Source organism: Equus quagga, chromosome 4, assembly GCF_021613505.1.
Source record: "Equus quagga isolate Etosha38 chromosome 4, UCLA_HA_Equagga_1.0, whole genome shotgun sequence".
Taxonomy (NCBI): Eukaryota; Metazoa; Chordata; class Mammalia; order Perissodactyla; family Equidae; genus Equus; species Equus quagga.
Genome location: NC_060270.1, coordinates 75,114,897 through 75,140,869, shown reverse-complemented (window position 1 = coordinate 75,140,869; position 25,973 = coordinate 75,114,897). Strand labels below are relative to the sequence as shown.

At 35.7% G+C, this 25,973-nt stretch overlaps 1 protein-coding gene across 1 annotated transcript in view; it reads left to right on the top strand.

Moving 5' to 3' along the window:
• Nucleotides 1–23,879, top strand: part of DPP10 (dipeptidyl peptidase like 10) — a 610,898-nt gene extending 587,019 nt beyond the window's left edge. Inside the window, exons 20-26 of the mRNA XM_046659152.1 lie at nt 4,743–4,937; nt 6,181–6,235; nt 17,437–17,536; nt 17,790–17,848; nt 17,961–18,033; nt 22,064–22,137; nt 23,745–23,879. Of these exons, the coding sequence (XP_046515108.1) occupies nt 4,743–4,937; nt 6,181–6,235; nt 17,437–17,536; nt 17,790–17,848; nt 17,961–18,033; nt 22,064–22,137; nt 23,745–23,879 (691 nt within the window). The remainder of the gene's footprint in view (nt 1–4,742; nt 4,938–6,180; nt 6,236–17,436; nt 17,537–17,789; nt 17,849–17,960; nt 18,034–22,063; nt 22,138–23,744) is intronic.
• The last annotated feature ends 2,094 nt before the right edge of the window (nt 23,880–25,973 follow it).

Below are 25,973 nucleotides of genomic sequence, written 5' to 3'. Positions count from 1 at the left end.
GTATGTACATGATCTTAACTAGTTATAAAATACTATTTAATAGTGAAAACAGTAAATGAAGGTAAAAAGAGCATGGAATTGCTCAAAGTAACTCAGCATAACAGTAACAAAATCAGGACCCAAAATTGCGTTCTCTGAACATGAATTCAACCCTCTTTTCATGAAATTAAATAACACTTTGTGAATCTGATCAAACGTGAAGTCTGAATGAATCTTTTCACTTTAACTCAGTTTTGGTATAGCGATGTTTTCTTATGTCATAAAAAGCTGGTTTGTTCTGTCATTTTAAAGATCTATTGGACATGGTGCATTATGCTCATCTCTTTCTCTATTTTACTACGTGCTCATAGCCTGAACTCTTCATTCATATGGACACCTTCAGTGCTAAGGGTATTGAAACACATGAGGATTCTTCCTCAAAGACCTTAACTTCTAAGAAAAGCTTGCAGTCTTAGGTTGATTTCACCGTCTGTGTTAGGAAATAGGCAAAATTCATATTGCTGAATTTTTCACTGCTTAAGATAGATTGAATTGATCTTTTTGCCACAACTTTCAATAAAATTGTGTGTCCCCATTCTAAACCTCGAAACACCTTTTGTCTATGGATCCCCAGAGATTTCTGAGACAGGCAGAGTAAAGCAAAATAGTGTAGAAAAAAAGATAAGGAAGACACTCAGAAAACAAAAAGGAACCAAATGAATTGGAGCTCACAAATTCTGCATAGTCAGTATACATACAAGTTATGCAGCCCATTTATTATATGGTGGATGATTTGGTCTATGGTACATTCCTTGTTATCCTTTCTACCAGCAAATGTCTTGTTAGTCCTGCTCCACCTAATAAGTAGTATTTTATTTCCTCTGTTTGAAGAAAAAAAATCTAATATTTTCTGCTCCACAGTTTGTGAAGAATCTCCTCCTTCTTCCTGCAAGTGTGTGGCTTGTCCCTTATAATAGCAGTGCTTACCATCATAATCCACGTTCTTTTATAACTCTTCTTGAAATACGTATGCTTGTATTACACGCCAAAAAAGAAGGAACAAAACACTCAACTAAACAAAGAAATGTTTTAAATTAATTGGCTGATAGTGTACTGATATTTTGTGTTCTAACATTGAAATCTTGTAAAGACAAGGTTGATGTTGTTACCACATACAAACATAGTTTCCTACCTGCCACACAAGAAGGGCCAAATAAAAACTAGAACAACAGGCTTATGGCAAGGAAAGGGATTTGATTTCACATGATATTAGCTGGAAGATGAGAGTGAGGCTTCAAATTTGTCTCGTTTTGTCTCATCTCCCCAAAAGAGTGAGGCGAGAGGTTTTAAAGGTTTGTGAAGAATGTGGCTGCTTGTAGAGAGGTGGGGGAGTCAGTGGCCCTGCTGGTTGGAGCTTTCCCACCAGCCTGCTTTCCATCTTTGGAGGCTGATTGCAGGGAGGAGGAAGAGATGATAAGGAATCCAGGTGGGTGACCTTGGCCGTTTGTCTCCATGGTGGATAGTGGATTCTGGAGCCAGGGAGCCAGGAAGTAAGCAGGGAATGAGTGCTTTGGTTTTAACCCCATATATTCTGGGTTTAGGGTAGGGAAACCCATATCAGGGCTGGCATCAATGTTAAAAATGGCAATTTAGAGAAAAGAACAAAGAAGTGAAATTGTTATTTTTTCCCCTGGATATTGCAAACATGAGTGAAGGATTGAAGGCTTTTGTTTTGAAAAATCTGCAACCATTTAATTAATCTTAAGTTTGAGAATGTGCTGCTTTTTAAACTATATTTTAAAATAATTTATTTGCCTGCCATAAAATATATACGACTTATTTACATTTTGTCTAAAGTTCACTTAGCTGTGAACTCCAAAAATAGATGTGAACAATGCAATAGGTCATATGTAAATTGGAAAATTACATCTTCTTATTAACAAAACATTTTATAATATCACCTTCGGGCTGCTGCCAGCTTTTAAAGTTGCAAAGTTCTGCCTGAATAACTAACAACACTCTGATAATCACTCTAAAGCATCTGCTGATTGCACTGTTTTTTCTTGTAAGCCTTTGAAATCATTGGTCCATCTAGAAAATGGAAGTGCCTCTGATATAATTGGTCACATGACATGGCATAATATCTCTATCCATAGATATTGTCCACTTTAATTTCTGCTCAACTGTCCAAAATCCTTTATATAGTTTCAATTTTGAACTCTAAGGAAATATGCTGAATATAAGCAAAAGTTGTTTCAAACAAAAAGAATAATAGCAATTTATTGTTTGCTGAATCTAGCAAGGGTTTTTTATTGCTTATTGTATTTCATAAAGTATTTTCAAGTACATTATGCCATTTAGTGGTTGCAAATTCTTTGACGGAGACAAGACAGTATTTTACTATTATTAAAGATAAGGAAACTGAGTCTTAGTGTTCTAGTATTTTTGTCCATGTTCAGAGTGATGTTGGGACTCAAACTGTCATGTTTACACTCAGCTTAATTGTTGAAGCTAATCCTTGTAGCTCATCTTCTATGAATCATGTTTTGCTTTCTAATATTTGCAATAAATCCCCAAGCTTCAAAATAATGTTTCTATTTAAACTCAAGCCTTTTTAATGTCTTTCCAATTCAAACATCACCTGGGCCTGCTTTCTCAGAAAAGGTCTAGTTCAACAAGCATTTGCTGTGTCCTTTGTACACCAGAAACTGTGTTAGGCGAAATGATTCATGCTACTTCTCAAATGCTAGACAAGTTATATCAGTACCAACTGGAAACTGGAAAAAACCAGCAATTCCAGACTTCATTCTGAGCCAGGCAATTAGAATTCTAGGTTAGAGCATGTGGATGTGTCTAGTAACAACTCTCAATAATCTGATCAAGCGCTAAGTTTGCAAAAACTAAAATAAATTAAAAAATTAAATTAAAAAGAGCTAAGATTGCAAGCAGTGTGAAAGGACAAAGCAGATCTCGATCCAGATCACAGGATCACCATTAAATGTGTAGTGTGGGGTCATGATTAAAATGCTTTCATAGCGCAATTTCTTTATTTACGATGTAGGAATAATAATAGATGTAATAAGCCATACAACAAACAACTTCCTCCTTAAAATGGTTAAATAAGTTTGGTAGTAAATAAGATGAAGGATCTTAACTGCTTTGACCACAGACAGCACTTGTGTTAGTTTACGAGGGCTGGCATAACACAATACCACAGACTGAGTATCTTAAACAACAGAAATTCATTTTTTCACAGATCTGGAGGCTAGAAGCCCAAGATCAAGGTGCCAGCAGGTTTGGTTTCTTCTGAGCCTTCTCTCCATAGCTTACAGATGCTACTTCTTCACAATGTCTTTCCTCTGCTGGCATACCCCTGGAGTCTACATGTGTGTCCTAATTTCCTCTTATTGTAAGGACATTAGTCAGACCGGATTAGAGCCCATGCTGAGGGCATCATTTCAACTTCATCACCACTATAGAGGCGCTATTTCCAAATATAGTCACATTCTGAAGTACTGGACATTTGAGATTCAACATATAAATTTTGAAGACACAATTCAGCCCATAACAGCATACAGTGGAATTTCAATTGTCTCAGATTTTGCCCTATTTCCTACTCCCTTTTACCTGACTCACCAGTCTCTCACAACCCCTGTGTCTTCTCAGTTCCACTTGCTGTCCTGAAGTCCTTTTCTTTAGCAAACCTGATAACCTAAAAGCTTGTTAATGAGGATGAATTTGTGTACTGATGCTTCTAGGTAACATATTTGCATAAGCAAGAAGGCAAGAGAGTTTGATTTCTTTACAGGAGAGTGAGTAGGGTCAAGATTTCTGGTGTAGCCCAAATGAAAATGGAGATCGTTTCTGAGAGTTAGACGTTTTGATGGTCTTCAAATCTATCACATGGACAGCTGCGTGTTAGAAGTATACCTAGATACCTAGATGTGGACCTGAATCTGTGTGATTTTATGAGTCGGCTTTTTTACCATTTCTATATTCTGGAAAATAAAATAATAAATACCATTGAAATCTGACATTTTAAAATTGTATCACCTTGTCCTTCTGCAGAGAATGTTTGTGCTTTATAATTTGTGTGTCCTTTACTTCTAGCTTTCAAATTTTTCAAACAGATGTGTTTCTGCTTCCTTTTCTTGCTGTCAACTTTAGTGATGAAAAAGAATTTTTCCTCACTGTTTGCTTATATTCTCCTCAGCGAGAATTCCATCCCCCAAAAAACAATTCAGGAAATATTAATGCAGTTTTTCTTGTTGAGTCTGAAATTCTTTAGTGTTGTACACTTCTTGATAAATTATTATTAAGACTCCATAACTGATTCTGCTTTCTATCAGACCTTTTAGCCTTTGTGTGCCATCTGCAAGACATTTCTAAAACACGCTGTCTGGAAGAAATCCAATAAAAAGGAGCCTGTATGTCAACTTGACAGTTATTCTTTAGAAATGCCTATGGAAAATGCAGGCATTTTTCTTCATTTTTCCCTTTTGAAAAATGAGTTAAATTAATCTCTCATGCACAGTTTTAAACCTTGTTTCATAGTTTCACTTAATTCAGAGAAATTTTCCTTCAAAATTCTACAAACGAAAATGGCATTTAAAGTTTCAAGTTGATCATCAAGAATTAATAGAAATTTTAATAGCTTACATAGGTCTTTTCCATAATTTTTATTAGCTAAGAAGTGTGAAAGTGAAAATTTCTACCAGTTTGTCAATGACTCTTGTTTTGGTTCAATGTCTTGATATTTGCAGGGATGAAGAACCAGGAGGCCAGCTGGTTACAGATAAATTCCATATTGACTGGGATTCAGTACTTGTCGACACAGATAACGTCATCCTAGCACGATTTGATGGTAGAGGAAGTGGATTCCAGGGCCTGAAAATTTTGCAGGAGATCCATCGAAGGTTAGGTTCAGTGGAAGTAAAGGACCAAATAGCAGCTGTGAAGTAAGTGGGAGCACATTTTCGTATTGTTTTTCCCATAATGATAGAAGTTAAGTATTTGATATATGATGCGGGATCAGTGAGCCGAGGAGTCGAAAGAAAGATTTCTTAGACTCTCAAGATCTGGCAGTAGTGCTCTTTTATTTAGAGAATAGTGTGGAATAGCATGGGGACAGGACCCATGGGCAGTCAGAGCTTCTGCTGCCGCCGCTTCTGCTGTCCCCGCTGGCATGGGGACAGGACCCATGGGCAGGCAGAGCTGGTGCATGGGGACAGGACCCACGGGCGGTCAGAGCTCCTGCTGCTGCCCTGAGTTGAGGGTTAGGGCTAATTTTATAAGGCATGGGTACATGACTTATTTTTACTGGAAAAAGAAAAGATGATGTAAAAAGTCATTAAATGATTTCAGTGCAGATGGGGTCTGGTTATTGTGCAGTCATATAACTTTAGATACGAATCTGGCCATATAGATCGGCATGTAGGTGAGGATGCCCTGGGCTTCTCTCCCTGGGGCAGTTCTAATTCATACCATAAAAAAAAGTCCACTGGGTCATATAGTTTGGCATGTAGGCCAGGTCACCTTGGGCTTCTCTAGCTGGGGCAGCCTTAATCCACATCAATATATACTACTGCTCAATAGTGACTCAGAGGTTTGTATTTTAGTGATTGGACAATTTTCTAAGTTAATCATATAGACTATTGCATTTTTTTTTCAAGTATATTTTACTCCTACTGCCATGATAAAAGAATTATACTTCCCCTGTGGAATTAGAATTCATTTTGGATTTATCAAAATGAGAAAGATCTTAATTATACCACTGCATTATTTATTTATAATAATCCACAATGTCTATTATTTCCCTAGTTAATTAACAGTTCTTGAGCATCACAGATACCATTACCACACTGCCATGAAAAAGTGGCCTGAGAACTCTAGTAAGTGCTTTAAAACAGTACATAGAAACTGGCTAGGATATTGTTAAAATGTAAATGTTGACTCAGGATGCTTGGAATGGAGCCCAAGATTCTGCATTTGTATCAAGCTGACAGCTGATGCTAACTGCTGGATCCTCACTTTGATTATCAAGGTTTTGGAATACATGACCCTTCTACATGAATACAGTTGAAACCACAAAAGTATTTCTAGTTTGACTTCTGGTTACTTTGGTGCCAAGAATGAATCCCCATGTGCATTTGACTCAAAAAGATAAAGTGTATACATATATATGTTTTTTTCTCATTGCAGATTTCTATTGAAACAGCCATACATTGACTCCAAAAGATTAAGCATTTTTGGAAAGGTAAATAGTGGAAAAATTGTGTGTACATATATGTATGTATATGTATGTGTGTGTTGTATGTGTTTATATGTATACATATGTAATTACTTTCCTCATTTTACTATAATTTCTCTGTGTTATCCTTTAAAATGTAATATTATAATTAATATTATATATAGTCATTTATTAATTCAGTGACTATTGAGTACCTAATTAGTGCCTGGTATTAGAAATAGAGCAACAACAGGACAAAAAAAGACCTCCATTGGCATGAAGCTTACCTTCTAGAGAGGAGAAACAGATAATAAACAATAAATGAAAAACATAGCTATTTAAGTGCTAAAGGGGGCCTTCTACTCACCGCAGGATGAGCCAACCGTCAAGAGGCAAGCTGGTAGGAGAGAAAAGGTCTTTCTATTACAGTTTGCCAGCAAGAGGGAAAATGGCAGACTAGTGTCCTAAAGAAACATCTTAAAACTACACAATTTTGAAGCGGTTATATGGGGCAAATGGGCTGAAGCAGGGAGGGGTCTCAGAATGTTGACCATCTGGTCTTGTTGTCTTTGAGACTACAGAGCATCCCTTTCTCTTGTCAGTGCTGACAGATACCAACAGAGGGCTTTTTCCCGAAGGTTACTACATCCCTGGAAAAGCTGAAAGAACAGTTATTGCCTTATTGGAATAGGGAGGTCTATGTATAAGCCAAGGCCATGAAAATAACAGAGCAAGCAGATGTGTACTGCTCTAAGCTATGTGCAACCTCCAGCATTGCTAACAAGGAAAAGGCGGTGTCTTATGGATCAGGGTTATTTATAGTCCTAACATGGTTCCCCTCTATAAGATGGCTTCCCTTATATTAAGCTATGTTAACTATTGGCTGCATTTATCTTAGCTATTTAGGTAGCACTAACAGTTCCACATGATAAGAAGTCTCATAAGGGGGGCTGGCCCCGTGGCCGAGTGGTTAAGTTCGCGCGCTCTGCTGCAGGTGGCTTAGGTGTTTCGTCAGGTCGAATCCTGTGCGCGGACATGGCACTACTCATCAAACCACGCTGAAGCAGCGTCCCACATGCCACAACTAGAAGGACCCACAACTAAAATATACAACTATGTACCAGGGGTCTTTGGGGAGAAAAAATATAAATAAATAAATAAATAAATAAAAACCTTTAAAAAAAAAGTCTCATAAGGAAAACAAACAAACAAAATCAATGGATAAAAGTTAACTGCAGGAAGGGTCAATGGTATTAGATTGAGTGGTCAAGTAAGGCCCCGCCAATTAAGTGATATTTAAACTGATGTCTAAATAACAAAAGGGAGCCAGTCATGCAGATCTCTTAAGGCACAGCAGCAACAGCAAGTGCCACAGCCTTTGGGAAGACTGACATGGCTTAGAAACAGAATGATGACTATATGCATAATTATGTCTTCTCTGTTTTCTGCAAGATATTTCCTTCTTATTGAAGCAATGTTTGTGTCGGGTTCTACATCATTTTCACAGTCGGAAAATAAACCTCATATAGGTATTTATTAAGAACCTAGTTTATACATATCACAGAGCTAGACACCGCAAGGATACGAAGAAAAAAGGAAGGAGATCTTGCACTACTTAGACAAAGCAAATTCTTGGTGCTCATGGATTTAAACATGAAGTCTTTTCCACTATTCATAAGTGAACCCAGAGATATATGAAAAGAGATAACTGGCAATTTTACTGGGGCATAAATATTAGTGCTGTACACTGACAAGTAGGTGCATAAAAAGCTACTTAACAAATGAGTAAAATAAAAATCAGCACAAATCACTGCCTTTCTCTCCCTACTTCAGCCAGCTGCAGTGCACCATGTCTTTGCTGCATTTATTTCTTGTTGTCAATAATATTCAAGGGATCAGTAAAAATAGTTTGTGAACAGTGCTTTTCCAACATAAATGCAAACAAATACATAAATGATAGCCTATCATTAGAGACAAAGATATCAGTGAAAAAATGAAAATATCTAAGAAAGTAATCATTCCAAAGAAATGGAAACTCTAGATACATTTAAAAAGTACATATAGCGAAATCTTGTCACATGCTACAGCATGGATGAGCCTTGAGGACATTGTGCTCAATGAAGTAAACCAGTACAGAGAAAGATATACTGTGTGATTCTGCTTATGTGAGGTGTCTAGAGTGGTCAAGTTTCATGGAAACAGTAGAATGGTGGTTGCTAGGGCCCAGGGCAGGGGGAAAGAAGCTGTTTAATGAATACAGAATTTCAGTCACAAGATGAAAAAGTTATAAAGATGAGTTTCACCACAATGTGAACACACTTGATGCTACTGAAATGTGCACTTAAACGTGGTTAAGATAGTCAATTTTATGTTACATATCTTTTACCACAAGAAAAGTGCATATAGAGGAGAGGAATTTTGCTCCTTACTGGTCCTGAAATATGTAACAATGCACAAAGGACTCAGGGCTTTTGTATTTCTGCACTCTATCTACCGTACACATAAGTAGGAAAAAAGGACCACATGAGTTATACATATATTCATTACTGTGGAAATTGAGAGAAGATTCACAAGGTTGTAAAAAGCCTCACGGAGAAAGTGGAGCATGAACTGGATGGTGAAAATCATTCAGCAAAGTAGAGGGCAAGGAGAGTGGTCTCATGTAAATGCAGTTTCTGAAGGAGAGCATGTTTGGAGAACTTGAAATAAAGTGACTATAATTAAGGCTCACATAAGGGGATGATAGGCAACAAGACCAAGAGGAAGAGTGGACAGAGATCTTAAAGCGTCCTCCACATTAACTAGGAAATTTGGATGTTAGCCAAAAAAATATGGGAAAATAAAACTCTAGGCCTCAGACTTAGAAGTTCAAAATCTCATGCTTATCATTGTATTGGGGGCTGATAAGCCTCAGGGCAACTGATGCTGGCAGTCTAAAGATACAACAGACTGACACAGGATATAAACAAATGAAAACATAAATGAATTTAAGTGGAAAAAAATATTCTATTGCAATTGAACAAATATGCATACACATGAGTGAATTATAAATTAGAATGTGGCTTTCTCAGTATACAAGGGAATGCTATTAGCTTTAAGGCTGAATACATCTTGCAATTTTTTTTCTTGGAATGTTTTATTTCAGTATCAAATTGGATTCTGCTAAACTTTAAAATGGGCTGGGGAGTAATGCTCTTGCATTTTCTATTGTCTGAAAAGCTTCTTTAGAATTGGAATTAGCTTGCAAAGGTATCTGGAGCTCTTGCTTTCTTTGTTGGAGAAATTTTAGTTCAAGTTTAAATTTATTTAACCAATACAGGACTATTAAGTTTTTCCACTTCTTCGGGAGTCGGTTTGACTACTTCAAAAAGGGTTTGTTCCATTTCATATATTTTTCAAGAATATTTTCAAAGCTTAATACCTAATATCCTATTATCGCATTTGAATTGCTTCACTAGTGGTGGGAATGTCCCATTTTGACTCCCAGTTTGGCTTCTTGGTGCCTTCCTGCTTTGGCTGGGCACTCTCTTGCCCTTGGTCGCATGGATGCTCTCTCTTGATTGCTCTTGCTCGTGTTCTCCCTGATTGTCTTCCTTCCAGCCCTCCATCCATCTCTCTTTTTTAATGAACCATATTTTGGCTTAGTTCTTCTCTGTTCATCTTTGTTTCCTATTTCACTAATTTCTACTTTTGCCATTATTTTTTTCTTCTACTTTTTAAGTTTGTGTTATTCTTAAATTATTAAGTTGAACGTCTAGTTTATTAATCTTTAGCATTCTTCCTTTCAAATGTAAGCATTTGAGTTATAAAATCTCTTTGCAACACTCCTTAGGTACTTCCCATTTGTACTTATATGTAGTACTTTTTAAAAACTTAATATTTGTATTTCTCGATTTCTAGGATAAGTCTATGCCCTCTAATTTATTTTTATTCAAAATTAAATTAAAAAATTGTGAATACTTTTCTGTTATTGCCTTTGATTATAACAGAACTGTGGTCAAAGAATTGGCCACAGAAATCCTTTGAATTGCATAAGAGAAATCCTTTGAAATATTGACTGATTTATGACTGAGGAAGGACATACTTTATAAAATATTCATATGTGCTGAAAAGGTTGTGTTACATACATGTTCAGTTAATCGAACAGTCCATCATGATGTTTAAATAATAAACTTACTCAATGATTTATTTTGTCTCTAATTTCCAAGAGAGGCAGGTTACAATATCCCATTATAATGGTGAATTATTCAATCTCTCGTCGTTAGGTTAATGTTTGCTGTGTATATTTTAAAGCTACTTATTTTTAGTCTTTCCAAGTTCAGAATTATTATATCTTCTGGGTGAACTGAATCCTTTTGCTTTGCACTGACTCAGTTTATCTCTATTAAATTTTTGCATTAAAGATGACTTTTTTATTATTACAATTGCAGCATCAGCATTCTTTTGACTAGTGCACACTTGTTTTTCACTGTTTCATCTTACTATTCAAATCTTGTCCTCATGATTTAGGTACGCCCTTTTAAAAGACAGAAAGATGAATATTTTTAATTTTTCTACCAATTTGTGTATTCTAATTGAAGACTGTAGCCGTTTATACCAACTGTGATTACTGCTGCATTTAAATGTTCATTATTTGTGACTTCTATCTTATTTTTTCTATTTTTCCTCCTTTCTTCCATTCATTTTGATTGAATTATTTTGTTTTCTTTCTCTTCCTTCCTTTTTCCAAACACATTTTTCGTTTTATTCATGTATATTTCAGAATAGTATTTCATTGTATGGCTATAAAATAATTGTTTATCCATTCACCTAGTGTTGAACATTTTTGTAGTTTCTAATTTTTGCCAATTAGGGATAAAGTTGGTATAAACATTTGTGTGCAAGTTTTTGAGTAGACATATATTTTTGTTTTTCTTTGGTAAAAATCTAGGAGTAAAATTGTTGGATTGTATGGTAAATCCATGTTTACTTTTACAAGGAATTGCCAAACTTTTTTCAAAGTAGTTGTATCATTTTATTTTACCAACAGCATATGTGAGACTTCCAGGTGCTCTATATCCTCACTAAGACTTAGTATTATCAGTTTTTTAACTTAAATTATTCCAGTGGGTGAATAGAGGTATTCCTTTCATTTTCATTTTCAGTTCACTGATGTTTAACAATATTGAGCATCTTTTCATGAGTTTATTGCCATTTATATATATATATATATATATATATATATAGTTTAACATAGCTGATTTATTGACCATTTAGATTGTGCAACAGACACTTTCACATTAAGACTTATGAAATCACAGGAAGTATAACTACAAAACTATTCCTCCTTTTTTCATTTCTAAAATTGAGATAAGTTAAAAAACAGTAAATCACCCTTGTATTATATCTTGAAATGAGAGAGAAGTTCTTCCATCTTGTTCTTTTTCAGAGTTCTTTTATCTCATCTGGGTGCATTGTGTTTCTTTATAGATTTTAGAATCATGTTTTGTAATTTCAATAAAATAGCCCGTAGGGGTTTCCATGGGAATTGTACCCAACCTGTAGATCATCTAGGGAGAACTGACATCTCAGAAACACTGAATCTTTCACATTTATTATTTATTTTAAGATATTTTTCTTTGGTGTTCTGTAGTTTATCCAATATGTGTATAGTTAGGGATATCTTTTATTCATCATATTTGGGTTTTGATGGGTTGTCTGAATCTGTGGTTTATTGTCTTCCATCAAAAGTGGAATCTTATCTATGAGACTTCTTTTAGGTTCATCTTACATTTGCATTTTTGTATTGTGTTTTGTTTTTCTTTTCATCACACCTGTGTGGTAAATTGGATCTGCAAACCCCAGTGTAGACTTATGGCTGAAAGTTTTAGTCCAGATTAATTTTTTTTTAAATAGCTCAGTAAAAGTTCATGACAGGAAGGGCAAACAAAAAAGCAAAAACATTTTCACCAATCCTTTTTGTGCAGCATGCTTATTTCTTGTCATTTTAGACAATCCTTTAGGGGTCTAGTCTTATGCAGACTTTTTTTAGACGCATTGTGTGGAATCTATGCATTTTGTGTACCCCATCCACTAAAGATACCATCATAGCAGAAAGTCAGAATCACTTGCATTTGGAGAAAACTCCAGCTTTATGCTTGTCTGCCTCTCTGGTTTCCAGTTTTCAGTTTGTATCTGGCCTCTCGGGATTCATTACTTTTGTACCCATTCAAGATTGCATTTAAAATTATTTTTAGTTGCTGTTTTAGTGGTTCTCCGACTCTCTCTTTTTTTTTAGCCACCACTTTGTATTTACTTTTTGTTTTTGCTTAGTTTTGTTTTGCTCTCAGTGGAGGAGTGAGTTATCAATTTCATGAAATGCTAGGAATGGACTCGCCGCACATGTTTTTTACCACCAATGAGGCTAAAGCAGAGCCACCGTGTCAGATTCCAGGCTGAGTTAGAATTCAGAGTGAAAAGTGGTATGATTCATTTGAGATAGTCCCTCTGGGAAAAGCAGGATGAATGGAAGCACTAGGGCCAGGAATTTCCCATCTCTCATCAACTTCTTTTCTTTATATTCATCAATATTTGATTGAATTTCTGGTTCCTGCTTTTTCTCCTTTTGGTCTAAAATCCATCCTGTTTTATGGTTGACATATCTATATATGCAGCTACCTCTGCATCTACATCTGTCCAGCTAGCTAATTTCATCCATTATAATTGACTTTACCAGCAGAAACTAAATTTACTTAGAAGTCCTGAGGTACATTTCACTGTGGGTGTTCATAAAGCTGAAACAGTGAACTCCAAGAAATTGGCTGATATTTTTTGTGCTGTGTGTTATTTGTTCTAGCTTAATCTTTCAGAGTTTGGAGAGCAATTCTAATCTATGCTCTCAGACCATGTAAGCTGATTCAGGAACAGACTGATAGGATTTCTAAGAATGGTCTGTGTCAAATAATATATATTTTTATACAATACTCCTCCTACTTTCTACCTATTGAAATGATGGGCCTGTAAACACAGGAAAGCACTGATTAAATGAATGCATAACCTTTCAAAACTATCACATGGATACTAGAGGAAAATAGAGGAGATAAACTTCAGCCAGCATAGAAGATAACTTTTGCCTTTTTATATCCAATTTCATTTCAATATTTCACAGATATTTTATGGGTAAACAAGATTTCTTTAAAAATAAGATAAATTCATTAAAAGTTTATAAGTAATGCTGAAATGTTTTCTAAATGGAAATGACATAACAGTTATAATGAATGAAAAAAGCTGACCAATGAGAAACCAATGAAATGACAGCACAATTGAAACACAGCAGCCTATACTAACTATTGACTTTTTCATTTAAATCAAAAATATCCTCTAATTGACTACAGAGTCAATATGATGACCCCTAGTTTGTGGCATGTTCCTGATAGATAGATGAGAGTTGTTTTGAAAATTAAAATCACCGTCTTTACGTCTAGCTAGAACTTACATCTGATTTCTACCCTCTTCTGGAATATATTTTCCAAGAACCTTTTCATGATCTACTCTTACATTCAGTGACTAAATACGAAGTGGTAGAGAGGAAGGTGAGCAATTAAAATTTAATTTATTCTAATTCCTGCCGGTGTTGATTTTCCTTTAAAAATAGAAGTTATTTCTCTGAAATAAATCAAATTAAAGCAGCATTTTGGATCAGGTTTTTAAAGCCTGTAGAGAATTTTACTCAACAGCTTTCACCATCATTAAGTCTTAAAGAGTATTTAGCTTCATTAATCCAAAATTTTCATATCTAAAAAAATAGTAAAATACAACTCCTGCACAGCAGCAATGATTTACAGCCCTAGTTTCACTTTAGAATCACGTGGATTGCTCCACAGTCCATTCTCCACAGATTGAATTGTTTTTGAGGGCATTGATACATTTTTGCAGCTCCACTGGTCTAGGGAATGCTGGCAGAAGCTAGGAAGATGTTTTGGTAGGTATCTTTATTATACTATTATGCTAGGAAAACTTGCTATTTAAAATGTGGACTAGCAGTATAGGCATCCCCTGGGAGTTTGTTAAAACTACACAATCTTTTAACCCACCCCAGATCTACTGAATTAGAATATGCATTTTAACAAGATTCCCAAGTGGTTTGAATGAACTTCGAGTTGAGATGCACTGTTTTAGGATCTGCCCCTCCTTTGGACCATTCTTCTTATTTCCTGGAGATAATCAGACTCTGAGAATCATGTGAAATTGAGTTAAAAAACATTTTACTGTTGGGGCCAGCCCAGTGGCACAGCGGTTAAGCGCACACATTCCACTTCCATGGCCCGGCATTCACCAATTCGGATCCCAGGTGCGGACATGCCACCACTTGGCAAGCCATGTGGTGGCAGGAGTCCCACATATAAAGTAGAGGAAGATAGGCATGGATGTTAGCTCAGGGCCAGTCTTCTTCAGCAAAAAGAGGAGGATTGGCAGCAGTTAGCTCAGGGCTAATCTTCCTAAAAACAATAAAAAAAAATTACCATTAATACCTATTTATTAATTTATATTATTCAAATGTGATGTACAGTTGTTCCAAGGATTAGAATACTCAAGTATTCTCTCAGTAGTCAGTTTATGTATATAAACAAATCATAGTCAGTTGAAAATTTGCTTGGCCAATGTGGAATTAGAACCAGAAAAGTTATCAACCAAGATGTACATCAATCAAGATGCATTTCTCACTATGGGAAGAGTATTGGCCCATGGGAACTACTTGAAACCTCTTGGCTGCAACACCCTGATCTCATCTGCATACAGAGAACTAAAAACAATACACTGGAAAGGCTCCCTCTAGGGACAGAACTTTCAAGGGCATTCCACACTTTTGCTCTATAATATTTATTTACTTGCTTTGCATGATTCATACTACCATTTCATACTTCTGAAGGGAAGCAGAATACACCACCCCAGATATGTGACTTTGACATAAGGGTTATTTTGAGCTGATTATTTTAAGAAAGACCAGACACAGGAGAAGCTTTGAAAGCATAGAAGTTACCCTTTTGTAAAGGATGTTTACATTCATGAAAGAAATCTCCATTTGTCTCCCCCTCTCTGTACCAAGAAGAGAAGGATGACTCTAAATCATAAGAAACTCATCAGTGGAGAAGGCACTGACTTCAATCTTCATAACAAGCCTTACCCTTGTTTATTGTTCTTTTCCTGGCAACCTCTCATAACTGCCCTTCCTCCAATATCTTTCTTTTGTCTTTGACTAAAGATGGTATTTAGATGGTGGCTTGGGCCATTTCAGGGTATTACTCAGTTCCCCTGGGTATCTTCCATGTGTACGTGAGGCATACATTTTAATAAACTTCCGTTTATCTTTCTCTTGTCAGTCTGTCTTTTGTTACAAAACATCTCAGCCAAGAACCCAGACGGTAGAAGGAAATTATTTTCCCTCCTTTCCACTCCTTTATTTAGATGTGTTAACAAATTTAAGCCTGTTACTTTCAAATTTTGCTGATCTAAGGCTATTTTTGTCTCTCCCAAAGAGACTGAGCAAAGGTACTCCGTGGTGGCTTAACTATGAAGGATAATTTTCTTTCCCTCAGTTCCTCATTGTTGGAGAAGCTTTGTTCAATCTTCTGGAAACTAGCCAAATATTCCAGGACAAAATAGACATATGTAGGTAAGGAAAAATAGTTTCCCCTTTTCCCTTCTGAGTTCTTGCTTGAGACTCCCTGTAATAGACAGATTGATGAGAAAAAAACAACAAAAGTTTATTGACCTGTATACCTCATGTCTACATGAGAGAAACCAGGGAAACTGAGTAACTCTTTGAGGTGGCTTAGAATTCAAGCTTAAATTCCGTTTTAATAGGAAAAGGGGAGAAAGATGTAGGCTTTTTAGGAGAGAGTAAATGATTGTTAGGAAAGATGAATGGGACCTTGGAAGAATAGATGGGAGATACAATTTGTGACAAAGTTTGTCCGTGTGTGGTGTTGGCCTCTACTCTCCTCTCCTGTGACAAGAGTCAATCTTTCCTGGTTGGTGATCCCCTGCGGAGGGCATCTGTGACAACTGAGTTCATTTTGGAAGATTTGTCTTTAGACAAATAAGGGGAATTCAGAGAAAGCTTCTTTCTGCATTTGCTGTTTTTCAAGTTCCTACAGCTCAAACTAATCAATATGCCAAAGTGGCATATTTTGGGATGGCGTATTCTGCTGCTCTTCACATATGTTCTCTCAGCCACTTCAGTGATGTCTGACTGCATTTTGGACTTTCATGTACCATTTTTTAAATGATGCTTCAAATAAGCATAAGTGAAATGTTTCTATTTCTCATCTCAAGAAGTTAGTGAGAATAACAGATTCCTATAGCACTGAACAACACTAGAATCATCTGGAAATCTTTCAAAAGTAGACCTCATCATGAATCAATTGCATGAGAACGTCTGGGGCCAAGGCCTGAGTGTTAATATTTTTTAATAATTTTCAGGATACTACGATGTCCAGCAAGATGAAGAACACAGCTAAAAATTAATTTCTAAAATGAATGGATAATTCATCAGGTCATTCCCTGAGCCTAGTATCACTATAACTGTTAAAATTTCCTCTGGAAGTTTTCTGGTCAGCTCATGGGCTTCAAAAGAAAACTGATGCTTTGATTTATTTTTTAAGAATATAATTAAACTAGTTCAAAAACATTGCAGGAGGATATTTAAAAATTAAATTTAAACAGTAATCCAACTCATCTAACTAGCAACATTGTTTATCATATCCCATTTCCTTAAAATACTTAGTTGTGTGGAATTGAAAACAGAATCCGTATTTGTGATGATAGATTTTAAGTATTTAATTCTCTTTTCCCAATTCTACATAACCATCGTAACTTAAATGTTTTATTAAATATACGTATGTGATTTGCCTAAAAAGATATATAATTTAGTAAGTGCTATATTTCCCTAGCTTCAAATTATTTGGGGCTGTTTGCAGATATACTGTATGAAATTGAAGAGCAAGTATTTGCCATGGTGATATTTAGTTAATTTTATATTTTTCTTAAGGTTGTTAAAATAGCTTGTTATATAAAACTTTAAACAACTCTTTTCAAAATTTTCATCTGTACAAAGTGATCTTAGTGTATTCTTTGCTCAAGTCTGGGACATTATGAGACATTCTGATATGTATATTACCAAACAGTGATCAAAAGCTAAAAATGTCTCCAGAAATAATTGTTACAATTATTTTTTTTTATTCTGCCAGGGATATGGTGGCTACATTGCGTCAATGATCTTAAAATCAGATGAAAAGCTTTTTAAATGTGGATCAGTGATTGCGCCCATCACAGACTTGAAGTTGTATGGTGAGCACTTCCTACAGACTGACCTAATATAACGTATTGATTTGTAGAAAAGAAAGTCCCATTGCAGAGGAGGTCCATTGAGCTCATTTATCATTTGTTATCAGAGATGCTTTCAGCTGTTTATCATCTCCCTGATTTAGTCAGTATCACTGGAGCATGACAATCAAATGTGAAACGTAGAGATTAAATAATGAAATATGCTACTCCAGTAGTTTTTAGTTTATTATTAAATGTCTGTTTTCTTGGGTCACAGCCTCAGCTTTCTCTGAAAGATACCTTGGTATGCCATCTAAAGAAGAAAGCACGTACCAGGTAACTAATTTAAAAATAATGAAGAAAAAAGAGTATTTTTCTTCTAAAAATGCAGTCAAAATGCAAATATAGGTAGATCTATATACACAGATTCTTCTGTTTTCCTTTATAGGCATCCAGTGTGCTACATAATATTCATGGCTTAAAAGAAGAAAATATATTAATAATTCATGGGACTGCCGACAGTAAGTAGTATATTTGCTGCTACAGATTGATAGGGTCTAACCTTGAACAAAAGGGTACGTTCAAGGACTTGCTTACTGGGGGCCCTATAAACCTGCTGAGGAAGAGAGCAAAGAAGAGTGACACAAAGAGTCCAATGCCTGATGGGAAGTGGGAAGAAGGAAGTCAGGACTAAGAGGAGAGAAAGTTATGGGCCTAGCTGGCAGCACTGCCCAATAAAATTTTCTGGGATGATGGAAATGTTCTACCTGTGTCGTTAAACACAGTAGTCACTAGCCACATGTGGCTCTTAACCACTTGAAATGTGTTTAGTATGACTGAGAAACTTAATTTTTTATCTCATTTAATTTTAATTAATTTAAATTTAAATAACCAGATGTGGCTAGTGACTGCTACAACAATGTCATCAAGCCTACCTCAAATGCAAAATAACTCAGGAAACAAGAGGATAGCAGAAAGTGCCATCACCGAGATGACATTCTGGTGAGATGGCCCACTTAAGTTAAAACAAAAACTTTAGAAAAACCACTTTCATATCACCTCTCATTTTTTCATCACTTTACACATTGGAGGTGGATATGATTGATATTACTAGTAATAAATAATATCATTTTATATTCACGTGAAGTGTTCAGGGCTCAAAGAATTTATATTTTTTTATTATTCTGTATGAAACTTTGTAACAAGGCTGAGTATTTATAGCCTCATTCACAGATGACAAAAATCAATTTCAAAGCCGAAACTGATTTATCCAAGGCTACCTGACAAGTGAGCAAAGAGAGTCAAAGCCTTGAATAAATATTTCCTACATCTTGAACTTGTTTTTGTTGGTCCACCCCTCCCTGCCTCAGTATTTTTACCCCATTTTACAAAGACTATAACTAAAGAAGTCTTACAGCAAAGATCATACCAGGTTTTGAATTTAACTTTTGAGCATGTGAGGCTATAGTTAAATGAGAGCTCAGATCAATGCTGATATATAGGTAAATGGGGAGAAGACACAAATCTCCCTTAGGTGGAATTCCCAATAATTTATGTAGATACTCTCCCACTAGGAGGAAAAGCTTACCTCTCCTCCCTCCCCCAGTAGAGGGGGTTATACTTAGTGATTTGCTCCAAAAGTGTACTGTAGGGAAAGGGGGAGAAAGAGTAACTTCATAGCAGAGAAATTTGACAAATACCATCTCAGCCAGGGGCTCCAGGTCAACATCAGCAGTGACAAGTCACGTTGATAGGATGTACCCTTGATATGATTTCATGAGTGGCACACTATGTCTATGTTCTTGTCCCAGAAACCCATAACCCCAGTCTAACCATGAGAAAAAACATCAGACAAACCCTACGGAGGAACATTCTCCCAAACACCTGACCAGTACTTCTCAGAACTGTCAAGGTCATCAAAAACAAAGAAAGTCTGAAAAGTTCTCATAGACCCAAAGAAGATAAGGAGACATGATGTCTAAATGTTTCTTTGTTGTTGGGACCAGCCCTGATGGCCTAGTGGTTAAAGTTCCGCGTGCTCTGCTTTGGTGGCCTGGGTTCAGGTCCTGGGCGCAGAGTCACACCATTCGTCTGTCAGTAGCCATGCAGTGGTGGTGGCTCACGTAGAAGAACTACAGGGCCTTACAACTAGAATATACAACTATGTACCTGGGCTTTGGGGAGAAAAAAAAAAGAGAAACATTGGTAACAGATGTTAACTCAAGGCCAATCTTTCCTGGAGGGGGGACGGGTAAAAAAAAGGTAAATGTTGCTTAGTTGTGACCAATGTACCATAATAATGTAACAAGAGGGAAAACTAGGCAAGGGATATACAGGAATTCTCTGTACTGTCTTTGCAACTTTTCTGAAAATCTAAAACTATTATAAAATTTTTAAAACGACTTAGATTATATAATACCTGTGTAGGGTGCAACATGATGAAAGAGCATAAACATTTTAAAAGAATATTGAAATTTTGTTGTAAGGTATGAAGAGCTTACGTATATATTAACAGTGATAACATTGAGTAGCAGTTATTAAGTACTGATTATATGTCAGAAAATGTGCCAAAAGCTTTTAATAGTATAGCATCTGTTTTTCACAAAAATACTATGCAGTAGGTATTATTGCTCTTCTTATTTAGCAGATTGGGAAAATAAATATGGAATTTGTACAACTTGCTGAAAATCACAAAGTTATTGTTTTGTAGAAAGGGGATTTGAAGCCAGCATTGAGGACCTTATTCATTATGCTTTGAAGCTTCACTTGTGGGAATAAATTATATTCAAGGTTAAATTATTTTACGTCTTGCCATGACCCTAGAATATATTCATGTTATTCAAATTTCTCTGTCAGTACATTGCAGCTATTAAGGTAAATCATGTTATACCTATCTGACTCTCAGTCGTGGGCCTGGTGCTTCCCCCACCTGATAGAGCAAAGCAGAGGTTCAGCACTGGTCACGTCAGATCAGGGGAAACACTCCTGTGTGTTTGCACATGCACACCTACACACACCACACACACACCCCATATGGGACTGGTGGATTATAGGTGCTAAATCAATGACAATATAACTATATGATTATTAATTTTATCTTCCAAAATTATCAGTAAAACAGTTCACTTTAATGTCCATGTTTAGTTTTAGGAAGGGGACAAATGGCAATTATCAACAAGTTTTGTCCCAGAAACTAAACAGAAAAAAACCCAATTGGAAAATCCATTTATTCATTTATGTTTTCAGCTGTATCCATACAGAGAAATGACAGGGTTCTTTTCAAATTTTTTTCTACAATAAACAGTTGGGTTACATAAGGGATCATTTACCTCAGTCATTGTCCCTATTAACTAGCATTTCTAGTGCTTATATTTACAAAGCAATTTGTAAAGTTGTTATTTAGAGAGGATGTGGTAATTTTGCCATTAAGTACAATAGACGATGTTGAAAAAAATGTTGGGTGGATTTTAAAAAGATTTAGATAATCATTTGGAATCTTTTATTGTCTGCTACTTAGTAGGATTATTCAGTATTATAGAATTATCACAATGAAGAAGCTTAAGCTATTGCTAAAGCTGTCCTGGTTTTACAAAGACAGTTTTAAAAAGTTACCTTAAAAGTTATTTACAGGGGCCAGCCCTGTGGTGTAGTGGTTAAGTTCAGCATGCTCCGCTTTGGCAGCCTGGGTTCACAGGTTCAGATCCCAGGTGTAGACCTACACCACTTGTCAGCCATGCTGTGGTGGTGTCCCATATACAAAATAGAGGAAGATTGGCATAGACATTAGCTCAGGGACAATCTTCCTCAGAAAAAAAAAAAAAAGAAAGTTATTTACAGAAATTTGAATATGCACATGGTGTAGGAATGAATAACCCAGACCATCATATGAGCAAAGTGCTGTACAAAGAGATCTGAGTGATTTGTCCAACTCCTCGTAGCTAGTTACAGCCAATGCCGTCACCCAACCCCAGTCTGCTGTGCTGCTTGTTTCAGAGTCTTGGACCTTAGGTTCAGGCAGAAGGAAGCTGGAAGGAAACAGGAGAAACCAGTAGGATCCACAATAAATATTTAGCCCTTGAATAATGAGATGTGTGCTCTATGTTCTCAAAATGGGGTATTGTTTTCTAATTAAAAAACAAACAGAATGCCAAGGTCTGAGACTGGCCCTCGTAATCCTCAGAAAAGAACAGAAAGCTGAATTGCTATATTCCTATCCAGAAAGGCATTCACCATGTTAAAATTGTTATAACGGTATAAAATATGTGAGTAATTGTAGATAAGTGATAAACAATAAAGTATACTAAACACCATCATGTACAATAAGTAGAGCCTTAGTAGTAGCTCCTGTTTCAGTGTATTTTTTTATAATGCAAATCTCAATGTTTTATTACCATTGTATCTGCTGGTTTCCTAGTTAAAGCCCCTTATCAGTCTTTTAAATGCGCAATATATATAAAGTAAAATACTCAATCTCTTTGAAAAACTGATATAGAAAAGTTCTGATCCTAAGAAACGTATTTCCTTCAAATATCATCATTTAATTTTTTGCAGCAAAAGTTCATTTCCAGCATTCAGCAGAATTAATCAAACACCTAATAAAAGCTGGAGTGAATTATACTATGCAGGTAAGTCACTTTTTGAGAAGAATATGTTTTCCTAAAACATAGTGTTTTAGTTGTCAGATTTGGAACACAGCCTCTGCATTACTCCATCCTCCATGCTATTGTTTTTCACTGTGTTTTTTAGGTACCAAAGATTGTGTTCTTTTTTCCTAATTACAGAAAGAATGAGTGTATTTATCCTGGATCAGTTCATGCTTTACAAGTGAACTGCATAAACTCCTTCAAAAATGTCTTTTTCTTCTCATATTTTTGTTCATACCACTGATAATGAATTCTTTTAAAAGAATAATTTCCTATTCCCTTTCTAGTCCTTTTGTCTTTTTCTCATTTTCCATCACGCTTATCTTGAAAAGTGGGGGAAAAGAGTGATTTGAGTAAATGTTATGAGAAAAAAGAGGGCAAAATATGGTTCATATCTATGCATTCAACCACATTTAATAAATATTTATCAAGGACTTAGTTTACAGTGGTCACTATGCTAGATGAGTCAATAAGACATACTTTATACCATCAAGGAACTTTCAGTTGAGGGAGGAGTCACAGAAGGGAAAAAAGTAATTTTAATTTCTCAGCACTTGGAAGAACAAAAAACAGTTCAACATATCTAAAACACAGGAACCAGGGCTAGGATGATGAAAGATGACGATGTAGAGATAAACAGATGGTGGGTCAAACCATAAACAATGTGAAGGAGTATGGGGCTTTACTCAGAGGCAGTGAGGCACTATTTAAAAACTTTACACCCAGAAATTGATGTGACAACATTTGTATTTGTATTTTAAAAAACTCACTAAATGTCATTTATATTGGAAAGCACATTGTCAAAGTAAAAATTGTACCACACAACATTAAACAGACAAGGAAGATTTTATTCAAGTCTACTGCAATAAGGAAGAAAAACTAAACTCAACTATTTTGAAGCAAAAGTCTAGAGAGCTTTAAAGAGCTGGGGTGGAGGAACTCACAGTCCATCTGTGTTTGGTAATTGGCCTTACCAAACAGAAAAGTAAGCTTTCTTGTGTCTTTATGACAGAAGACAGTTTTACAACTTGGAGAAAGGGTCCTATTCTCCCACAGAGCCTGGGAGATGGGAGTGTGATCTCCTTCAATGATTGCATTTCAAAGAGATGGTTCCCAGGCCTTTGAGAAAGAAATTTCCTGGATTATAAAACTGGCAAGAGTCTGGAAGAAGATTCGCATATATTTCAAAGGTTCAGAGAATGAATTTAGAATGCAAGTTTTCTAAGTTAAATGCTCTAAGCAAAGGGAAGTCAGGGGCCCTTAGTCAGGAAGAAACTGTCTAAAATTTAGTCAAGCTGAGGGGACTGTTAATGCCATCTTGATCAGAGTGAACATGGAAAGCTGTACTTTTTTTGGCTAACAAATCCTAATTTAAGTACATAAAATTGTAGTTTGTCTCAAATGTTGATTATGATATGATTATTATATAAAAGAAAAGTTTAACATAAAGAACTTAAAGTTAAGTTAAGTGAGATTTTGGTTAGACTTTATTTTCCAAAGTTCCCTTGGTATTGGGGCTAGAAGAATGAATTCTAAGGGACGATATTTGCTTTGATAACTTTAAATCTCCTTTGCATTCATTATCTTAGGTCTACCCGGATGAAGGTCATAACGTATCTGAGAAGAGCAAGTATCATCTCTACAGTACAATTCTCAGATTCTTCAGTGATTGTTTAAAGGAAGAAATATCTGTGTTACCACAGGAACCAGAAGAAGATGAATAATGGACCCTATTTATATAGAACTGAAGGGTATATTGAGGCTCAACGAAACCCAACCAAGAGACTGTCATACTGTAGATGCTCCAGAATTTCAAGGGCAGCTGAGGGAGATGACACTGGAACAGCACACTCAGAGACAATGAACTAGAAGTAGAATACAGAAGTCCAAGTCTACCGTGTTGCCAAGGGTGCAGAACCTGTTTCTTTGTGTAAGGAAGGTCAAATGGTTGGTTTCCTGGGAGAAATTAGTTTTGCATTAAAGTAGAAGTAGTGCATGTTTTCTTCTGTTACACCCTTATTTGTTCTGTAACTAGTTGCTCTCATTTTAATTTCAATGACCATCATCATCTGCATATAATGCACAACTTATCAGTACTACGTCCCTGGTCTTTGATGGCTGAGCTGCAATCTAACACCTTACTGTACCTTTACAATAAGTGCAATTCCTTCACTGTCTATTATTATGCTTAAGAAAATATTCACTTAATAAAAAACAGAGTATTTTATGTAATTTCTGTTTTTAAAAAGACATTATTAAGTGGGTCAAAGGTCTGTAGAAATATGGATTTCAGCACCTTCCAAAGTTCAGCCAGTTATCAGTAGATACAATATCTTTAAATCAACACACGAGTGTATGTCCCACAATATATATACACGTGTGCATATACAATCAATAAATCCATCTTTACATGTTATTCACGCTACGAACTTTTGGTGAGTTAGAAGAGATGCTCTTTTACAGGCTATAATGGATGCTTTGTTTAATGAGCCAAATATGAAACATTTTTTCCAATTCAAATTCTAGCTATTGCTTTCCTATAAATGTTTGGGTTGTGTTTGGTATCGTTTTTAGTGGTTCATGGTTTTCTAGTTGCAATTTAATTTTTTGAATATGATACCTTGTCATATGTAAATTAGATACTTAAATATTAAATTATAGTTTCTGATAAAGAAATTTTGTTAACAATGCAATGCCACTGAGTGCTATTTTGCTCTTTTCCCGAAGAAGGCTTTTTTTAAAACACTTGGTCCGCATTTTACTTCTCTCTCTCAATGCAGAATCAATTCTCATCTTCATTGTAAAAGCAAAGAGCTGGATTATTTCGTTTGCCAGTTCCTGTTTAGTATTCTGGGCCTGCCCAATTCATCTGTTACTGTTTAATTTAAATCTTTCTTGTGAGAATTAGAAATGAAATAGTTTTTATCCATTGGCAAAAAAGCTCACACACAGCAGCATTTACTATTTAATTTGAGTTGAAGGCACAAAATGCATTAATTCCTGTGCTGTGTTGACTAGCAGTAGGGGGCAACTGAGAGTGTAACATACACTTGACTATGTGAAGTCAATTTAAGTCATGAGAATATTAACTTGGGTGACTAAAGTCAAAGAGTATTTTCTCACTTCACTTGAGGCATCTTCCAGAAGATGTCTAGAAGTCTGTAATCAAGCATAGAAGTTCAGATAAATCTAGGCAGTAAACTGTGTCTTTAAACATTCCTCCGGACAGTGTGTATTATCATGACATCAGAACACTAGGAGAAAACTGAAAATCATCATGAAATTGCTCAGTAACACTCCTGTTTTGTTGAAAGATCAACCCCCAAATCTGGGTATTTGGAAACATGTGAGTCATGGTTTGGATATTCTGCTTTTCTTCTGGATGCTTTGAAATTGTGTCTTCACTGCTCCGTTGGATTCAATTTAAAATGGGAAAGGCCCTCTTTTCTGAAAGACCCATTTCAGGTCTTTTTCAAGAATAGCAAACACATTTTTAAAAAAAAAAATAAGTGTAATGTTTAAAAGGAAAGTTTTGCCTATTTTATTAAGATGGAAATTTTTTTTAGGCTGATTTGAAGTCCAACTGAAGCTTTTTAATCAATATTTTAAACTTCAACCTCTAGAGTTTTTTTTATGATGCAGATAATTATGTTGTCTGAAAGATGTGGTTTTATTGAATGTCTGTTTGAGTAACATTTAAAAAGTATTTACCTTTATTGTTCATCACGTCTCTTGTTTTATTGTTATCATCAATGTTTATCTATTTTTCAATTAATTTAATACAATTTCTAATGTGAAAGACATTTGTCTGGAACCCA